The sequence below is a fragment of the Chiloscyllium plagiosum genome, chromosome 12 (assembly GCF_004010195.1).
Source record: "Chiloscyllium plagiosum isolate BGI_BamShark_2017 chromosome 12, ASM401019v2, whole genome shotgun sequence".
In the NCBI taxonomy this organism is placed as follows: Eukaryota; Metazoa; Chordata; class Chondrichthyes; order Orectolobiformes; family Hemiscylliidae; genus Chiloscyllium; species Chiloscyllium plagiosum.
Window position 1 is genome coordinate 71,512,177 of NC_057721.1, and position 17,979 is coordinate 71,530,155.

General features: G+C 42.5%; 1 protein-coding gene across 1 annotated transcript in view; it reads right to left on the minus strand.

Annotated features, from left to right (window-relative positions):
* Window positions 1–3,942: 3,942 nt before the first annotated feature.
* Window positions 3,943–17,979, minus strand: part of tmprss3a (transmembrane serine protease 3a) — a 50,007-nt gene continuing 35,970 nt past the window's right edge. The window contains exons 8-12 of the mRNA XM_043700195.1: window positions 16,017–16,186; window positions 14,251–14,346; window positions 10,965–11,110; window positions 5,928–6,080; window positions 3,943–3,963 (exon numbers count right to left, since the gene is read on the minus strand). Of these exons, the coding sequence (XP_043556130.1) occupies window positions 3,943–3,963; window positions 5,928–6,080; window positions 10,965–11,110; window positions 14,251–14,346; window positions 16,017–16,186 (586 nt within the window). The remainder of the gene's footprint in view (window positions 3,964–5,927; window positions 6,081–10,964; window positions 11,111–14,250; window positions 14,347–16,016; window positions 16,187–17,979) is intronic.

Here is a 17,979-nt window from a genome sequence, read left to right on the forward strand (position 1 = left end):
TTTGTGCTCCGTCTGAACTTCCGCCCAGCTCCCGCCGCTTTCTGTTGCGAAAAGACCGTTGGCGTCGAGGTAATTTCTTTATATAGTAATCACTTACCTTCCCGACCGGCTTTGCGCTCCGTCTGAACTTCCGCCCAGCTCCCGCCGCTCTCTGTTGCGAAAAGACCGTTGGCGTCGAGGTAAGTTCTTTATATAGTAATCACTTACCTTCCCGACCAGCTTTGCGCTCCGTCTGAACTTCCGCCCAGCTCCCGCCGCTCTCTGTTGCGAAAAGACCGTTGGCGTCGAGGTAAGTTCTTTATATAGTAATCACTTACCTTCCCGACCAGCTTTGCGCTCCGTCTGAACTTCCGCCCAGCTCCCGCCATTCTGTTGCGAAAAGACTGTTGGCGTCGAGGTAAGTTCTTTATAGTATCAGTGATGAAGGGACTGATTGTGGTAAATGAGATGCCAATTGAGCATCCCTATTGGTACTGGGTGGTGACGGAACTGCACTCTTCTAGTTTAGAATGCACCATCACACTCAGGAATTGTGCCTTTACATGATGCTCAGGTTTCTGGGAGTCAGGAGGTGAGTTATCACAGAGTTCCCAGATTCTGACCTGGTCTTCTTGCAATGGTATTTATGTGGCTGGTTTAGTTCAGTTGGTAGTCAATGGTAATCCCTAGTTTGCTGGTAAATGGGACGAGATGAATTAAAAATATCTGGTCGGCATGGACGAGTTTGACCGAAGGGTCTGTTTCCGTGCTGTACATCTCTATGACTCTAAGCCATTTGTCGAGACAATAATAGCAGGAAGATAGAGAGAAAAGCATTCTGATCAAATATCACAGAGTTGATGCGAGGATGTTAGTGACATTTCCTGCTTGCTTTCTGTCTGTCAGAAGCAGCTAGGACACCAACAGAGATAATAATAAAATACCTCAAAACGGAACGAAACACAATGGAGCTGTTGTCAATTGCTGTATGCTAACCAGCATGTTTTGCTGCCATGACAACACTCCAATCTCCAGTTGGACTACAATTGTATAACTGAAGAGAACTTTAAAAGCACATTTGTTGGAAAGATAATGAGAACATGAATACAATGCATTTCCAGAGGTGAATGTTACCATCCAATCAGCAGTACCTGATAAAGCACATGGATTGACTCAGACAGAATGACTACCATTGCTATCATCATTGCCAGTGGAACAAACCATTGGATAACTGACAGTAAACAGTGGTTCTTAGATCTCAAACACTCAAATCTTCTCTAGATTTCATATAGAGGAGCTTCCCAACAACAGTAAAAGCACAAATGGACAACACAAATGTCTAAGTTAGATTTATTCCACTTTGGTTTTTTAGCAATGGAAAATTATACCCTTTTGTCAATTTTGAAATGAAATATTACAGATGTGAAATTATTCTGCTTATCTTAGTCATAACTGCGTTTCAACACCAGGAGTATCAATTGACCTCTAATTTGTTGGTCTATTTCTGATGTGCTTATCTTTAAATACATTATGCAAAAAAACATTTTTATGGTCTCCATGTCAATGCTCAGTTGTAGCTTTTTAAATAAATGCCATAATAAGGCATTGGAGAGGAACTCAGTTATCTCAAACACCAGCGAAGGTTATAGAAGCTAGAGAACTTGGAGATGCTGCACACTTCTGCTACAGAGTGTCAGTAATGGATGCTTATAGATATAGTACCAATCGAGCTGGCTGCTTTATCTTGGATGGTGTCAAGCTCTTGAGAGGTGTTGAAGCTGTACCCATCCAGACAAGTGGGGAATATTCCATTGTACTCCTGACTTGTGCCTTGCAGCTGGTGGACAGGCTTTGGGGAGTCAGACTGTGAATTACTTGCTTCAGAATTCCTAATTTCTGACCTGCTCTTGTAGCCATAGTATTTATAGATTAGATTCCCTACAGTGTGGAAACAGGCCATTCGGCCCAACAAGTCCACACCAACCCTCCAAAGAGTAACCCATCCAGACCCATTCCCCCTATTTACCCTTGACTAATGCACCTAACACTATGAGCAATTTACCATGTCCAATTCACCTGGCCTGCATATCTTTGGATTGTGGGAGGAAGCCAGAGTACCCCAAGGAAACCCACACAGATACAGGGACAATGTGCAAACTCCACACAGACAGTTGCCCGAGGCTGGAATTGAACCCGGGTCCCTGGTGCTGTGAGGCAGCAATGCCAGCCACTGAGCCACCTCGCTGCCCATATATGGCTAAATCGGTTTAGTTCTGAGTCATGGTGACACTCAGAATGTTGAGATTTTCTTTTAATCTCACTAATGGGCATCATATGTTGCACCAGCATTTACTGCCCATAACTAGTTACTCTTGAGAAGGTAATGGTGAGCTACCATCTTAAATCACTGCAGTCCACACAACTGAATGGCTTGTGAGGCCCTTTGAGAGTCACCTACATTGCTGTGGCTCTGGACTCACATGTAGACAAGGCCAGCAATCTCCTTCCTTAAATGACATTAGTGAACCAGATGGATTGGTACAACAATTGACAATTATTTCATGGTTGTCCTTACACTTCATATCCAGGGTTTTTTTTACATTGAATTCAAACTCCCCATCTGCAGTGATGGGATTTGAACCCGGGGTTCCCCAGGATATTACCTAGGTGTCTGGATTTCAAGACCAGTGACAATACGACGAGGCCATCACCTTCTCCATATAACAACAACATCATAATGAAACATTGATGTTTGCTCAATGTAAATAGCTCTCTTGCTGCTCACTAGTAAGAATCCCCCCTCACCATTCAATAATTAGTTGGAAAATGGCACCTTTTTGTCCTCAATATTGGGAAGCTCCCAACTATTGATCTCATGCAATTCTCACAATGTTTTCACCACAGTCCAGGTCACTCAGGAGCTGGGAAGATTCCTGTCTCACTCATCGAATGCATTATCTGTTTAGCAAGGGGTCAATAATTCCCTTAAATCCTCAGTAGTATGTCATCTTTTGAATGGAGTTTAGATTAGAGTGGTGCTGGAAAAGCACAGCAGTTCAGGCAGCATCCAAGGAGCAGTAAAATCGACGGTTCAGGCAAAAGCCCTTCATCAGGAATACAGGCAGAGTGCCTGAAGAGTGGAAAGATAATCTTTCATTTATCTTTCCACCCTTCAGGCACTCTGCCTGTATTCCTGATGAAGGGCTTTTGCCCAAAACGTCGATTTTACTGCTCCTCGGATGCTGTCTGACCTGCTATGCTTTTCCAGCACCACTCTAATCTAAACTCTGGTTTCCAGCATCTGCAGTCATTGTTTCTACCATCTTTTGAATGGAAAATGTTCCCATCTCACTGTGGATTGATATCAGAGGCAAATTCAGCTTAAGAGAGCCCATTAAATGCTTGCATTTTAGTTAACATTCATAGAACAGTACAGCACAGGAACAGGCCCTTCGGCCCACAATGTCATGTCAAATTTAAACTACTCCTTTCTGCATGCCATTGGTTCATATCCCACTATTCCTTGCCTTTTCAAATGTTTATCCAAAAGCCCCTTAAACGTCCCATCACATCCGTCTCTACCACCATCCCTGGCAGCCCATTCCAGAGTCCAACCACTGTGTAAAAAAACTTGCCCCTCACATCTCCTTTGAACTTACCCCCTCTCACCTTAAATGACGCCATCTAGTATTAGGCATTGCAACTCCGGGAAAAAGATTCTGACTGTCAGCTGAGGTTAGGATGGTTTGTGGCATTGGGAAGTCTGTTCATCTCACAATCTGATGTGAACACTTGAAATCCTTCCACGATATCACATCAGTCTCCAAAGAAAGAGAATGAAGGCATGAGAAAAGGAAATTCAGAAAATACCGATGTGCGACCTCAAAAGATACAATAATGTTGAGAATTAAGCTTAAAGCATCAGCATCAATTTATTAAACTATTTTTCATTTCTTATTGTCTTCAGCCATTTGACTCTTCCCTCTGTGAAATAAAAATAAATTGAACACACCATTAGCTACAACAACTTGCCTTTATAACGAGACTCCTCAGAAAAAGAGAATGAGGGAGAGAGGAGAGGACAGGAATGGGGGTGGGGAATGTAGGGGTAGAGTGGCTAGGGTTGAGTAGGAGTGGAGACCACAATTGGATAGAGAAAGGACTGTGGTTACAAAGCAGGTATCGATCATCATTGGGTTTGGAGGGACCCAAAGCACAAAGAAAGGTAGTTCAGGAAGTGTTTTCAATGGCAGTAGTGGATAGGAAGAGGAATTAAGCTGGGAAGAACCACAGAACAAGTGTTAATGCTTATTGAGGGGGCCATTAATGGTGGCGTGGTGTGGTGATACTATGACTTTAAGAGACATATTTTGTCCTGTTCTATTTTTGTGAAGGAAGATTGAGACAGATGCTCCAAGCAGTCTGCTTAAAGCTAATGAAGTAAACAGCTTGTGCGGCCTTGGGGTTTTTTAAAAGTTGGGACAATAGAAGCCGCCTGAATGGGTGGGGTCAAGCTCCTACAGAGCCAGGATGTTTAGTTTTAGCTTTCTGCAGTTGCTGGGGTCTTGAAGCTGGATGGAGAAGCTCTTTTTCCCCTCTCTGTTTCCGCTAAAAGCTGGAGTTCTCTTCCTGCTGCTGGAATTGCATATGAGAGTATCTATTTTACTGAATTTGCCTTCGTCAAGGGTGTGTTTATGGGTTGTTATGATATTGCAACAATTAATTAGTAGCAATTAATACATATATTATTTTGCTAAGCATTTCTATAGAGTTACAATTCAGCCAATTTCTGGCTTCACCTTACACTTTTCTTAAGAAAAAGTTACACCTTTAGGTATCTTCTTAATATTTTTTGAGGAGGGTTGGTCTGGTCTATAACAATGGAAGGAGCAGTCTTCTATCAGAGAAGCAAAGAGTGAATCTGGAGGACTTGGAGGTTCATGTGTAAGCTGAACCTTGTAGATCCTGTCTATTTTCTCAGTGGGGCAGACTGACTGCCCCCATCACTTTAGACATGAATAACATAAATACTAGGCAAGTTTTTAACCCAAGGGTAAACATGCCAAGCCTGCCAACATTACCAAGCAAGGGAAGGCTTTAAAAGCTTGGCCATCCATGCAAGATGGAAGATAGTTGCATCTCCAAGGCTGTGTTACGCAGGGAGGTTGCCTGTGACAAGGGACAAACAGATTGCCCTAGATTATAATCAAAAGGGAAAGGATAGTCCTCAATAACAATGATAAGTGGGAAGCTTTAACTGGCCACTGAAGTGGATGCAATGCTAACTTAAACAGGAGTTGCCACTAACTCGATGTGCAGATATAGAATCTCCAAAGCCAATGCCAACCCTGCACCATCAACTTACATCACCAGCAAGTGATAACTTCACATGAGGCACTGGTGGTAGCCTTTACCATGACAGAACCAGCTTGTTCAGTCACTGAAAGAAGTGCAGCAGATGATCGTTAAAATTCTGAGGCTGCACTCTCCACATCCCTCACAGATGGCAGCATACTAACTGCATCATTTGAACTCCATCGTCTGAGCAGGAACCTGGCGAATGTAAAACCACAGGTTGTAGATCCTGCCCGATTCAATCGGAATTAGGAAGCAAAACCGAAAACTATTCCCTAACTGTCGTAGCTTCAATTACAAGGCAGAAAGCTAAGCCAGCTAAAAACCACAGACTTTGCTAACCAGACCCTCTGTTATCCAAACGTCCTGACGTCTGGTATGGAAAGATTATCCGGATCAAAGTCCAGCAACTATAATATACTGGAGTCTTAATGTCAAAGTGATTGCAGGTGGAAGTGGTAGAGGCCAGATGACAGCCTAGCATTTTCCTCGTTAGGTCAGAGAAATGGGACTGATGCAGTAGAAGGGGAAAAAAAGGGGACGCAAAGCAACTGAACGTTGTGAGCACAGAGCCCCAGCTCCTCAGTGGGTACCTCCATTTGTTTGTGGATCCAGTCTAGGTATTCGGTGACCCGAGCATAGACTCCAGGTTTGTTCTGATTTGCGCAGCCCGCTCCCCAGCTTGTAATTCCGACTAACTTCCAAACGCTGTTCTCCTTGCAGGCGAGCGGACCTCCGCTGTCTCCCTGTTTTGCATCCAAGAGAAAAATTAAAAGATGAACAATAAGGTTATGGATAAATCCTCCTTGAAGGACACACATCCACATCACAAGAACGCAAGAGGTGTACGTGGGATCCACAGGGTTTTAGTTTTCAGGTTAGGATTCCAGCCTTGTGGACACTCAGGGGTCTCCGTCTATGTGAGACAGTCTTTGGGCAGTGATTTCAGTCCAATGGTGGCCAAACTGTGGACTCTTTGTCCAAGTTGGTAATGTTCAATGGAAAGCTTACAGATCAGTTTAGGATGAGAGAGGGTACCTGAGCCCTTTCATATTCATCCTTCAGGGGCAAAATTCAGCTCACAATCTCAACGAACCAAGATAGGTGTCTTTATTTCTTATGTTCTTATGATGTACACAAAGATTTATATACAACCTATGGACATGATTAATTTATGAAGGTTTGAGAAGCAGAGCTCTTAAACAAGGGCCATTTTGATGAATGTTGATCTATTGAACAAGAGGAATTAGAAGCTTCTTAAACTACCAACATTGAAATGAATTGAATTGAATTGAATTTATTGTCACATGTACCAAGGCACAGTGAAAAGCTTTGTCTTGCAAGTAATGCAGGCAGATCACAGAGTTAAATAGCACAGATAGTAAATAATAGGTAAACAGCGGCAAAAACAAAAACACAGGTACAGACGAATGTTAAGAGTTTGTGAGTCCATACAGTAATTTAGCAACAGTAGGGTAGAAATTGTTACAAAACCAGCTGGTGCATGTGTTCAGACTTCTGTACCTTCTCCCTGATGGTAGACATTGTAGAAAAACATTGCCAGGTTGGGATGGATCTTTGAGAATGCTGGCGGCCTTTCCTTGACAGTGGGCTGGTAGATGGATTTTATAGATGGGAGGTTGGCCTTTGTGATGGAGGCAATCTTAAAAAAAATCAATTCTACGGCAAGGCTTGAGAACCTGGGATGTTACTTTCAGAAAAAGAGGGTAGATTTGACAGAGAAGTTCATAATTTTACAGGGTTTTGATAGCATAAATATGGAAAGTATTGATTTGAGTTGCAATAAAATCAGTAATCAGAGTAATCTTAGAGTAAAGGGAAAGGAAATAAGGAGAAACTTCTTCAGCCCGAGAGTGGTGAATCTGTGGAATTCACTGCCACTAAAGGCTGTGGAGGCCAGATCATTGAGTATATTTAAGACTGAGATCAATAGGTTCTTGATTGTCAAGGGAATTAAGAATTACAGGGAGAAAGCAGGATAATAAGGTTGAGAAACGTATCAGCCATGATTGAATGGTAGAGCAGACTCAATGGGCTGAATGGCCTAATTTCTGCTCCAATGTCTTATGGTCTTACAGCACAGAGTTAAGATATAACTAAGTAAACCTAATGATGGGAATTTATTTCCATAGTTCTAACACTTAGGATTGAAGAGCTCCCCTTTTATCTCTCTTCTTATGACTGCTCCAGGGTTTTATTTTGTTTTGGATGAAGATGGTCCTGTAACTTTTAATGTGCACGTATCTGCTAACATCTGATGAAGAATTTCTCAGACTGGTTTTCATAAAGCGGATAAAATAAAGAATTAGTTTTACTGCATTATAGACCAACCTGGGTAAAACATTGAAATACCTTCTGACTTCCATAAACGAATGCACATAAACACATTCATATCTTGAAATGCACATTAAATACAGATTGCAGAGTAGAGAAAGATAAATTTGGCCAAAGAAGAGTTTTAAAATGATGAAACAAGTTCACAGTTTGTTGTCTGTGGGTACAATTACAGTGTTTAAAAGCCATTTGGATAAGTATATGAATAGGAAAGGTTTTGAGGGATATGGGCCTGGAGCAGGCAGATGGAACTAGTTTACTTTAGGATTATGTTCAGCATGGACTAGTTGGACTGAAGGGTCTGTTTCCATGCTGTATGACTTTATGACTCTAAGACTCGCTTCTATCACTGAGTTGGTTTGAAGTTGTAGCTGGTATTTCCATCATCTCTGAAGATTCTGATGTGAATTTGAAGTTGTTCTTTTACAAACTGTCCATTGCAGAATGGAGACACAGTTAAATTAGTAGACAGTGATTTCCTTTTAGATAGAGAAAAAGAGAGAATTGCAGTAGTTTTTTTTTTCCGTTGTTTAACTGCTGCTGACATTCTGCTTAAAACTATGTGCTGAAGTTAGAGAGCTTGGCCTGTTGTGTGACTCCTCTCTCCAACCGGCAGTAATTGAAACAAAAGTTGTGTTTTTTAGTGCCTACTCAGTTAACTTAAAAAACCTAGTTAAAAACCTAGTTATAGGCCAACCACTCTGAAAGCTAGTGATTCTAAATAAACCTATTGGACTGTAACCTGGTGTGTGGTTTTTAACTTTATCCACCCCAGTGCAACACCAGTTCCTCCAAATCTTTAAACAAAACTAAGATCCTTTGTCCAATAAAAGTCAACAACTTTGTGAAGTTCTAATGTAGAGTCACTGACTCGAAGCATTAGCTCTACTTTCTTCCCACAGATTTTCCAGACCTGGTAGGCTTCTCCAGCAATTTTGGCCTTTGTTCCACACCTTTAACTCACTTCTTCATTTATCGTTTGAATACTGTAGGCCGCTTCCATTGTGATCTTTATTATGGCTGGAAGAGATTGCTCACAAATCCTTGGGACATGCTATTATTTTAACAGATGACACAGATTTGTGTGGGATGCACAGCTGCATGTAGATTTGAAATCACTTTTGTCCTTTTTTAGAACTGTTTTTTTTAAATAAACCCAACTCACAACTATTGCTGCTGATTTAAAAGTAAATTAGTTGACATTAAGACATCACCATTTTGAGGCACTGTCACACTTTGCTTTCTGCCTGAATAGCACCCAGGTCTCTTATCCAGGCCATCCCCAGCTGACGTGTCCATGATTGCTGCCTCAGGAACATTTAGATCTTAGATTGAGATTTTTATTGTCACACGTACTCAAGTACAGGGTACGTTGTATTGTGTCACAATAGTCTCACCAGACCCTAAGGCTGCTCTTTCATTGCAGAGAAGCGACCAGTGGTGATTTAACCTGAGGGCCGCCAGACCTCCGGCGAGGGAAGAGACTTTGAGAAGGAGAGCCCTTCATGGTAACCTCAAAGCGGCATGGGGAATTAAATCTATGCTGGTGGCATCACATTGTTCTGCAAGCCAATAATCTAGCCAACTGAGCTAAACCAACTTCCTACAGGGTACAGAAGGGTAGTGAAAAGGATAGGTCACCACAGACAGTGCCATCTTAGGTACAAAGTACCTTGGCACAAAAACTTAGTTCTTTATTTTTCTAATTCTGTAACTAAGTTAAAAAGGTCCAACACTGCAGTCTTCTTTTGTATATAACTTGAAAAATAGAAATAAAGTTAAGAAGTCATATACTACAGTCCTTTCTTAAGCCATGGACCTGCAAAATGTCCAAGGTGGACTTTCCCCAAGTGGGCTCACTCTCCCCTGAGCTGGGCACGGTTTTACCCATGCTAGGCTAAGACCCACCCATGTGTACCAGCCTTCTCTGACCACTGCTGTTGATTGGGCATGCCAGGCTTCACTGCCGCTTGCAAGGCTTCGGCCCTGACCGCCTTTGCCATCATCTTTCACCGTCTTGCTCCAACTGCCATCCGGGCTCAGGCTGGGTCCCATCATCTTTACTGAAAGAGAGGCACCATCCCTGGGAAGATTGCACATGGTACATTTGGCATCCAGGAACGCTCCTTCCTATGTCAAGACGACAATAATTAAATCTCAAATTTTTCCATTAGCTGGGAAGCACATTGCGTGGCACTGAATTCACCTCGGGCTCCATTGGTGTGTCAACCTATTGTACTCATTCTGATCATTGAAAGTGAAACTTGAATCCACAAGCTCTGGATTCAGAGGGAGAGGTGCTCCCCACAGGGTCATGACTAAACCAAATGAGATACCAGCACGTTATGGTATCCAGTTTATGGAAACAGGTGAGGTTGGGAGGGTGTTGTGGCGAGCAAATATACAGAGAAATTACAGCAGGCCATCAGTGCAATTTTAGGAAATTGTGGAAATCCCTAATGAATATTGCATTCAGTTCTAGTCTTCGTGCTATAAGAGCGATGTTAAAGTTGAAAGGGGTCAGCAAATATTTACAAGGTTGTTGCCAGAATTGGAGGATTTAAGCAACAGGGAGAGACTAAGTAGGCTGGGAGCATTTTCCCTTGAGTGTCAGAGGCTGAGGCATGACCTTATAGAGTTTTATAAAATCATGAGGGGTATGGTGAATTGACAAGATATTTTTCCCAGGATAGGAGAGTCCAGACCTAGAGGGCATAGATTTAAGGTGAGAGAGGAAAGAGTTAAAAGGGACTAATGGGCAATTCTTTTGTACAGAGGTTGGTGTGTGTATGGAATGAGCTGCCAGAGGATGGGGTGGAGGCTGGTACAATTACAACGTTTAAAGGGTATCTGGATGGGTACATGAATAGACAAGGTTTCAAGGGATATGGGCCAAGTGCTGGCAAATGGGACTAGATTGGTTTAGGATATCTGGCCGGCATGGGCGGGTTGGACTGAAGGGTCTGTCTCCAGGCTGTATATCTCTATGACTCTACTGTCATCAAGATCTACAACACAGAAAGAAGCCCCATTAAGTCTGTGCCAGTTAAAACAGACACCTAACTATTCTAATGCCATTTTCCAGCGCTTGGCCCATCGTCCCAAGTGCATTATACATTGTCCTGAACAAAATAGTTTTTTATAAGTAATGGACATTTTTATCAACAATGGAATATATCAATGGAATTAATCAAAACAGGGAGGGGGTGCCCTGTTAGTCAGTGGTCCTCATGGGTGACCAGTTCCCAAGAATTATATGCATCTTTGAACATTACCTGGCAGGAATCGACCCCTCCCTGAAGATAGCCAGCACAAATCATTCTGGAACTTATCCTCTTGTAGTATATTTCTGGGCGGCTGCACACGTGATTGGATATTAGGGGAACCTGGGCCTCCATTAGACTGACCGAAATTTCATCTGCTGAATAAAAAATCACATAATTTAGTCTGCTTCACTCAATGGAATCATAGATTTGAATAAAAAAAGGAGACATTGTCCCAGGTTTACCTGGCTAAGTAACGCTGAGTTTGAGGGTGTTTAGCTATTAGCGTTTACATCACCCAACAGCCTGTTCTAAGGGAGAGATGGCCAGTGAGTTAGAAATCATCAAGTTGTTGGGTGATCTGTGCCGAACTACATTTAACCTCAGAAAAATGTCAACTTGTGGTGCCCTTCCTGAGAGTATGGTGAAGTCACTGTTGGTCACACATTAATCACCTATTAACCTCTTTGGAAAGTTACGGCTGGAATTTAACACCGTAAGCAATTCTCCAAAGAGAAGATGTATGTCATTTCCAGCTCTCTGACCCAGAAAGAGAACAATTTAAAGCATGAATTTTAATTCCCAAAGGACAAAATTGCCACTAGTCAATTTTAAAGTTGGGAATTCAACATTTTTGTTCCTTGTCTTACTTTCTCCCTTTGGCAATCCAATCTTTTACTTCTCTGCTTGACTTGACACTAATCCATGTATTTCCTTCTTTGCATAATGTCTGATTGTTCGTGAAGGTCCCAGATCTATTGTCTTCACCATCAACTTACACTTCCAGTAAAGGAACAGGTAAAGTCACTATAGTTCCATGGGGCTGCTCTCTCATTACAGAGAGATAACTGGTGATGAATTTAACCCAAGGGCAAAGGGTAAAGGAGCAAGATGGAGAAGGCAAGACCTTCAAGGCAATCTTAGTTGATGTGGGAATTGAAGCCACACTGTTGGCATCCCTTTGCATTGTACACTCGTCATCCAGTCAACGGAACTGACTGACACTTACTTCCAATAATGTACCAAAATATATTTCTCAAGGTGATGGATGAGGGAAGAATCCCAACTAATGGAATCATTTATTCTGTTCCTGCAAAATCTGAACTCTTACATTTTGCTTACAAAGGGATATAAAGGATTGGAAAAGCTCATTCCAGTCAGTCAGGCTGATCCAAAAAAATCTAAAGGTAAGATGTAAGCTTATCTCTTGTACCCTTCCTCCCTCTTAGCTGTCCAGACATTCACTATCATCATTGTGAAACTGTTGAATGTAAACTGTTTACTGGCCTTCCCTTGCCCCATTGTGCCTCTAGTTACGGAGCCTTTGCTAACATTGAATAATTTATTAATGCTTTGTTTATCAACATCAATTGGAAACAGACTATGGTTTGAGCCTCCCTAATCTCTCCCAGTCCCCTCAACTCCCTTCACGAAGACGATAGAGGATACTCTGACTTTGAGTGAAATGACCAATGATACACATCACTAACATGACATGAATGATCAAACACAGCCCAGTTCATATATAGGAGCAGAAGTAGGCCATTTGGCCCATCGTTCCTGCTCCACCATTCAATATGATTTAGGCTGATCAGACAACTCAGTACCCTGTTCGCGATTTCACGCCATACTATTTTATACATTGAGCCCGAGGAACTAGAGGACACAGGCTTAAGGTGAGAGGATAAAGACTTAAAAAGGGCTAACCTCTCCTCGCAGAGCAGTTGTTAGTGGAATTGGTGATGGTGAGTACAATTACAACATTTAAAAGGCAATTGGATAGGATTATGAATAGGAAGGGTTTAAATGCTGGCAAATGGGACTAGGTCATATTGGGATGTCTGGACAGCATGGACAAGTTGGACCAAAGGGTCTGTTTCCACGTTGTATGATTTTATGACTCAAAAACTATATCTATAACTCACCATACCTCCACATGCCTTTAGAAACTAGAAATTTAACTATATTCAATGACTGGGCCTCCATAGCCTTCTATTGTAGAGAATTCCGTAGGCTCACCATCCGTCTGACTGAAAAACTGTCTTAGCCAGGCTCCAACTGTACAGCAGGGTTAACAGTGTGGAATCTACATACAAACTAGGAACTTGAGCAGGCCAATCACCCCTTTGAGGCTGGCCCACCATTTGATAGGATCATAGCTAATCTGATTGTGATCTCGACACTACTTTCCTATCCATTCCCAATAACTTGGAATCCCTTATTTATCAAGATCTATCTATCTCAGGCCTCAAAATATTCAACAACCCTAACTCCCGTCTCTTTGGGGAAGAGGATCAGGAATAACAAGCTTGATGGACTTTCCCTCTCTCTTATTAAGACTGACCAATTAAATATGAAGTTACAAGACAATCCCATGACTCACAGTACGCTGACAATACATGCATGTGCATTGATATATGGTGACACTATACTGTTGCCCAGTAGGACATTATTTGCTTTTGTCAAACATAAATTGCTCTCCATTTGGAGGTTTTGATTCTTTCTGCAGGGTCACTCTATGGATAGAGCTGCCTATCAACATTTCATGTGATACACCATTCCTTGCAAATAAGAAGTAAACCTGGGATGACACGTTGGCTCAGTAGTTGGCACTGCTGCCTCATAGTGCCAGGGACCTGGGTTCAACTCCAGCCTTGGGTCACGGTCTGTGTGGAGTCTGCATGTGTCTGCATGACTTCCTTCCATGTGCTCCAGGTTCCTCCCACAGTCCAAAGCTGTGTAGGTTTGGTGGATTGGCCATGCTGAATTATCCCATTGTGTACTAGGATGTGTAGGCTAGTTGGGTGAACCATAGCAAATGTACAGTTATGAGGTTAGGGTGGGGGGACTGGGTCTGGCTGGGATGCTGTTTGGAGAGTCAGTGCAGACTTGATAGGCCAAACAGCCTTTTCCGTGCCGCAGGGATTCTATGACAAAGTTGCCATAGACCCATTGGACCATAAAGTTGCTTTCTAATTAGATAGAGAGAGATGACTGGTGGTGAGTTTAACTTGAGGGTCATCAGGCCTCAGATGAGGGTAAGGTCGAGAAGCCATTCATGGTAACCCCAAATCAGCCATCCAGCCATTTGAGCTGACTGATCCTCTTGTATGTATGTCTCAATGGGATGTTTGGATTGGAGGGTGGGTAGATTTTATCTAAAGTTTACACCATTTTCATTTTTCAGTGGGGATCATTTCAAAGGCACCCTGGCTGACCTGTCACCTCTTGGCCCAAGCAATATTAAGTCCAGATGTCCTGGTTGAGATAAGGTGATGATTTTTCAAATCAGTTTTACCTCCTTCAGCAGTCAGGCCCCATCCTGAAATCCAGCAGGCCGTACCTTCTGCAAACTCTTGTCCTGAATTGGGAAGGCAGATAGGCTGAATCCAATCTGTGTTATGTTAAAAAAAATGTACAAGACATTTCCTGTAAGCAAAATTACAATTTCAAAACAGAATCCCAAAGTCGCTGGGAATACAAGAAAATTGAGCCTTTAATTCTCTTGAGCTGATGCACTCTGTTTTTAAGGGTGAAAGGATTCTGAGAGAGACTGTGGATATATTACCTTCGCTGTTATAGACCATAAGAAATAGGAATAGAGGAGGACCATTTCGCCCCTCAAGCCTGCTCTATCATTCAACAGGATCTTGGCTGATCTGAAATTCCCCAGGTCCACTTTCCTCTGTTTTCTCTGCAACCCTCAATTCCCCTACTGATCAATCTATCAATCTCACAAGGACTCTAGCCCCAAAGCTCTCTGTGGGGAGGTGTTTCAAACACTCTCTGAGAGAAGAAATTCCTCATCTCTGTCTTAAACTGATGTCCTTTTATTTTGAGACAATGCCCTCTGTTTCTAGGCTCTCCCATCTCTCTTGCCAATTAAAGCTTCGGACTCAAGCAGCTAATGGTCCAATCATCAAGGTTGCATGAATGAAAATTGGCAAAGTGGATGGGCACTGAGTTGGGTGAATGCAGCGGTTTCAGAGGATGTAGATCTGATGGAGATGACAGCGATAGCAATGTTATGACTGATGATGAAAACAATGAATGAGAATTTTAATGTTGAGGCATTTTTGGACATGAGTCCAAGTCAATCTCTCTTCACCAAGTTAACAAATTATCTAGGTTTTGTATGATCCAGATAGGTTAGGGTTAGGGTTACGGTCATGAACCTTCCTTGAATCATTCTGACAGTCTTCAGCCTGCGTACTGCATAGTCAGACAGGTCAACAGTCTGATCAGAATAAAGCTCTCTCTACTCTGACCACAACTCAATACTATCTTTTGAAGGCAAAACCATGCTGAGTCAGATATATCCCTGAATCAGCAAACCTGCTAATCCCTACAGTAAGCCTGGATTTAGTTGCATTGTGGTAGTTAATCTTCAAGAAGTTTTATCCTCAGCAGAAGGATATTGTGAAATATCAATTTGCAACACTTGCCTTTTGTGTAGTCACTGAGTCCAGTGTCAATGTGAAGTAAGTTGTAATTATGTACAGTCACTCTACTGTGGGCTCAGCTTCTGCGAGAACTGTATCAAAAGTAGGCCTAGCTTCCTTCTCAGATGGCAATGCTATAGTTTAGCAAAAGGAAGAGGCTTTTACCTAAGCAACTTGGACTATGTGGAATGGTAGCACAGTGGTTAGCACTGCTACCCCACAGCGCTAGCAACCAGGGTTCATTTCCAGCCTTAGGTAACTGTTTATGTGGAGTTTGCCCATTCTCCCTGTGCCTATGTGGGCTTCCTCCCATAATCCAAAGATATGCAGGTTAGGTGGATTGGCCATGCTAAATTACCCATAATGTCCAAGGATGTGCAGGTTACTGGATTAGCTATGGGAAATGTCGGGTGGGCTGGTCTTCAGAGGGTTGGTGTGGACTTGATGGGCCAAATGGCCTGTTTCCAAACTGTAGGGATTCTTTATCTTGATCAAGTGCCTGAATGAAAAGGTAGCTAATGTTCCTCATAGACAATTGTCATTCCATTTAATTTTTAGATTGAGTCCAAAGAACAAAATTAAGGATCTTTTCATGAGCTCGCAAAATCAGTGATAAAGTTACCATTAAACATCAATGGCCTCGCCAGTTTGATGAGTGCTATGTCATAATCATAAGTCCTTCCTTTATATTTCTTGTGATGTATGATCTTCTCCACAATGTAGGATGAGCTATCAGTCAGTGGCTGTTCTACAATTCCAACATAGACCTTCCATGAGGTGAGAAATATAAACCTGAAACCAGAATGGACAACACTGAATTAGACTACACATTATTGAAATGCTGGTTCAGAGATATGCCCTTCCCCTCCCAAATAAGAAGTCACACTTTAGGGTAAGATTTAAATATTATTCACATAAAGTTAAAATCTCAATGTGAGAGATAGTTTTTAATGGTTATTTTAGCTTGCTGTCCTCTACCCTTTCAGATGCTAATGCAGGCACATCCATGTGCTCTCTGTCCTCCATTACCAAGGCTATTTTGCTAATTGTCCTCCCTAAGCTCAGGTCGGACATTTCTAACCCTCTCACTTGTCACCACCTGGAAATGTGCTCTGGCACCACATCCTGTTTCATACCATGCTTTTTGAAATATATTTGTGGGATGTGGGTATCGCTGGCCCTTGAGAAGGTGGTGGTGAGCTGCCTTCTTGAACCGCTGCAGTCCACTTGCTGTGGGTTGACTCACAATGTCATGAGGGAGGAATTTCCAGGATTTTGTCCCAATGACAGTGAAGGAACAGTGATATATTTTAAAGTCAGGATGGTAAGTGGCTTGGAGGGGAACTTGCAAGTGGTGGTGTTCCTTTGAATGTGCTGCCCTTGTCCTTCTAGATGGAAGTGGTCATGAGCTTGGAAAGTATTGTGTGATGATCTTAGGTGAATTTCTGCAGTGCATCTTGTGAATGGTACACACTGCTGCTATTAAGCATCAGTGTTGAAGGGAGTAGATGCTTGTGGATGTGGTGCCAATCAACCGGGCTGCTACATCCTGGGTAGTATCAAGCTTCTTGAGTGTTGTTGGGGTTGTGCTTATCCAGGCATGGATGGATAAATGTCCCATTTATCCATCACCTGTGTGGATTTATTAAGGTGTATTGGCGCCCTGTTGAATAGGGAGAGAATTTTCAAATTCTCATTATTGTGTTCAAATCCATCCATGCCCTCCCTAAGTCTGTTACTTCCTCCAAGCCCACATGTGCCTGAGATTAGGAAGCTTCTCCAACTCTGATCTTTGGAGCAATCCTCAATTTCCATAACTCCAGCATTGTTTGCCATGATTTCAACTGCCCAAGCTCCATGTTCAGAAATCCCTTCCAAAAACCTCACTCTCTTCCTCAGAGAGAGTCGCGGTATTGTTATGGTGGGAAGGGACCCCATTGTGCCTGCATAGATTTGATTACCTTGTGCCAGTCTCCTTCCTTTTTCCCAAACACCTTGCAAACCATTTCAATCAGAGCAGTCATCCTGCACCCTGTCGCATGCCTTAATTGAACCTGCCTCCATCACATTTCAGGGTGGCGCATTCCATGTGCATTCCCTTTCTGTTCAGTGTCTAGCTCAACCCAGAAATCCCAGATTGGTTAGTTAGAGCGATTTAGAGTTAGAGGGGTAGACTATTGGACCCTCACAATCAGCAGGTCCCAGATTCGCTGTTGACTGTCAGCAGCTGACATTTCAAACAAGTAAACAGCACCAAAATGATATGATCTTTGATGGTTCAGCAAACAAGTCAACTTCGTAGCCCTTAATAAGGGATGATTTGGAGGTGCTGATGTAGGACTGGGGTGGACAAAGTTAAAAATCGCACAACACCAGGTTATAGTCCAACAGGTTTGTTTGGAAGCACTAGTTTTCATAGAACATAGAACATAGAACTATACAGCACAGAACAGGCCCTTCGGCCCACGATGTTGTGCTGAACATTTGTCCTAGCTTAAGCACCCATCCATGTACTGATCTAATTGCCGCTTAAAGGTCACCAATGACTCTGACTCTGCCACTCCCACAGGCAGCGCATTCCATGC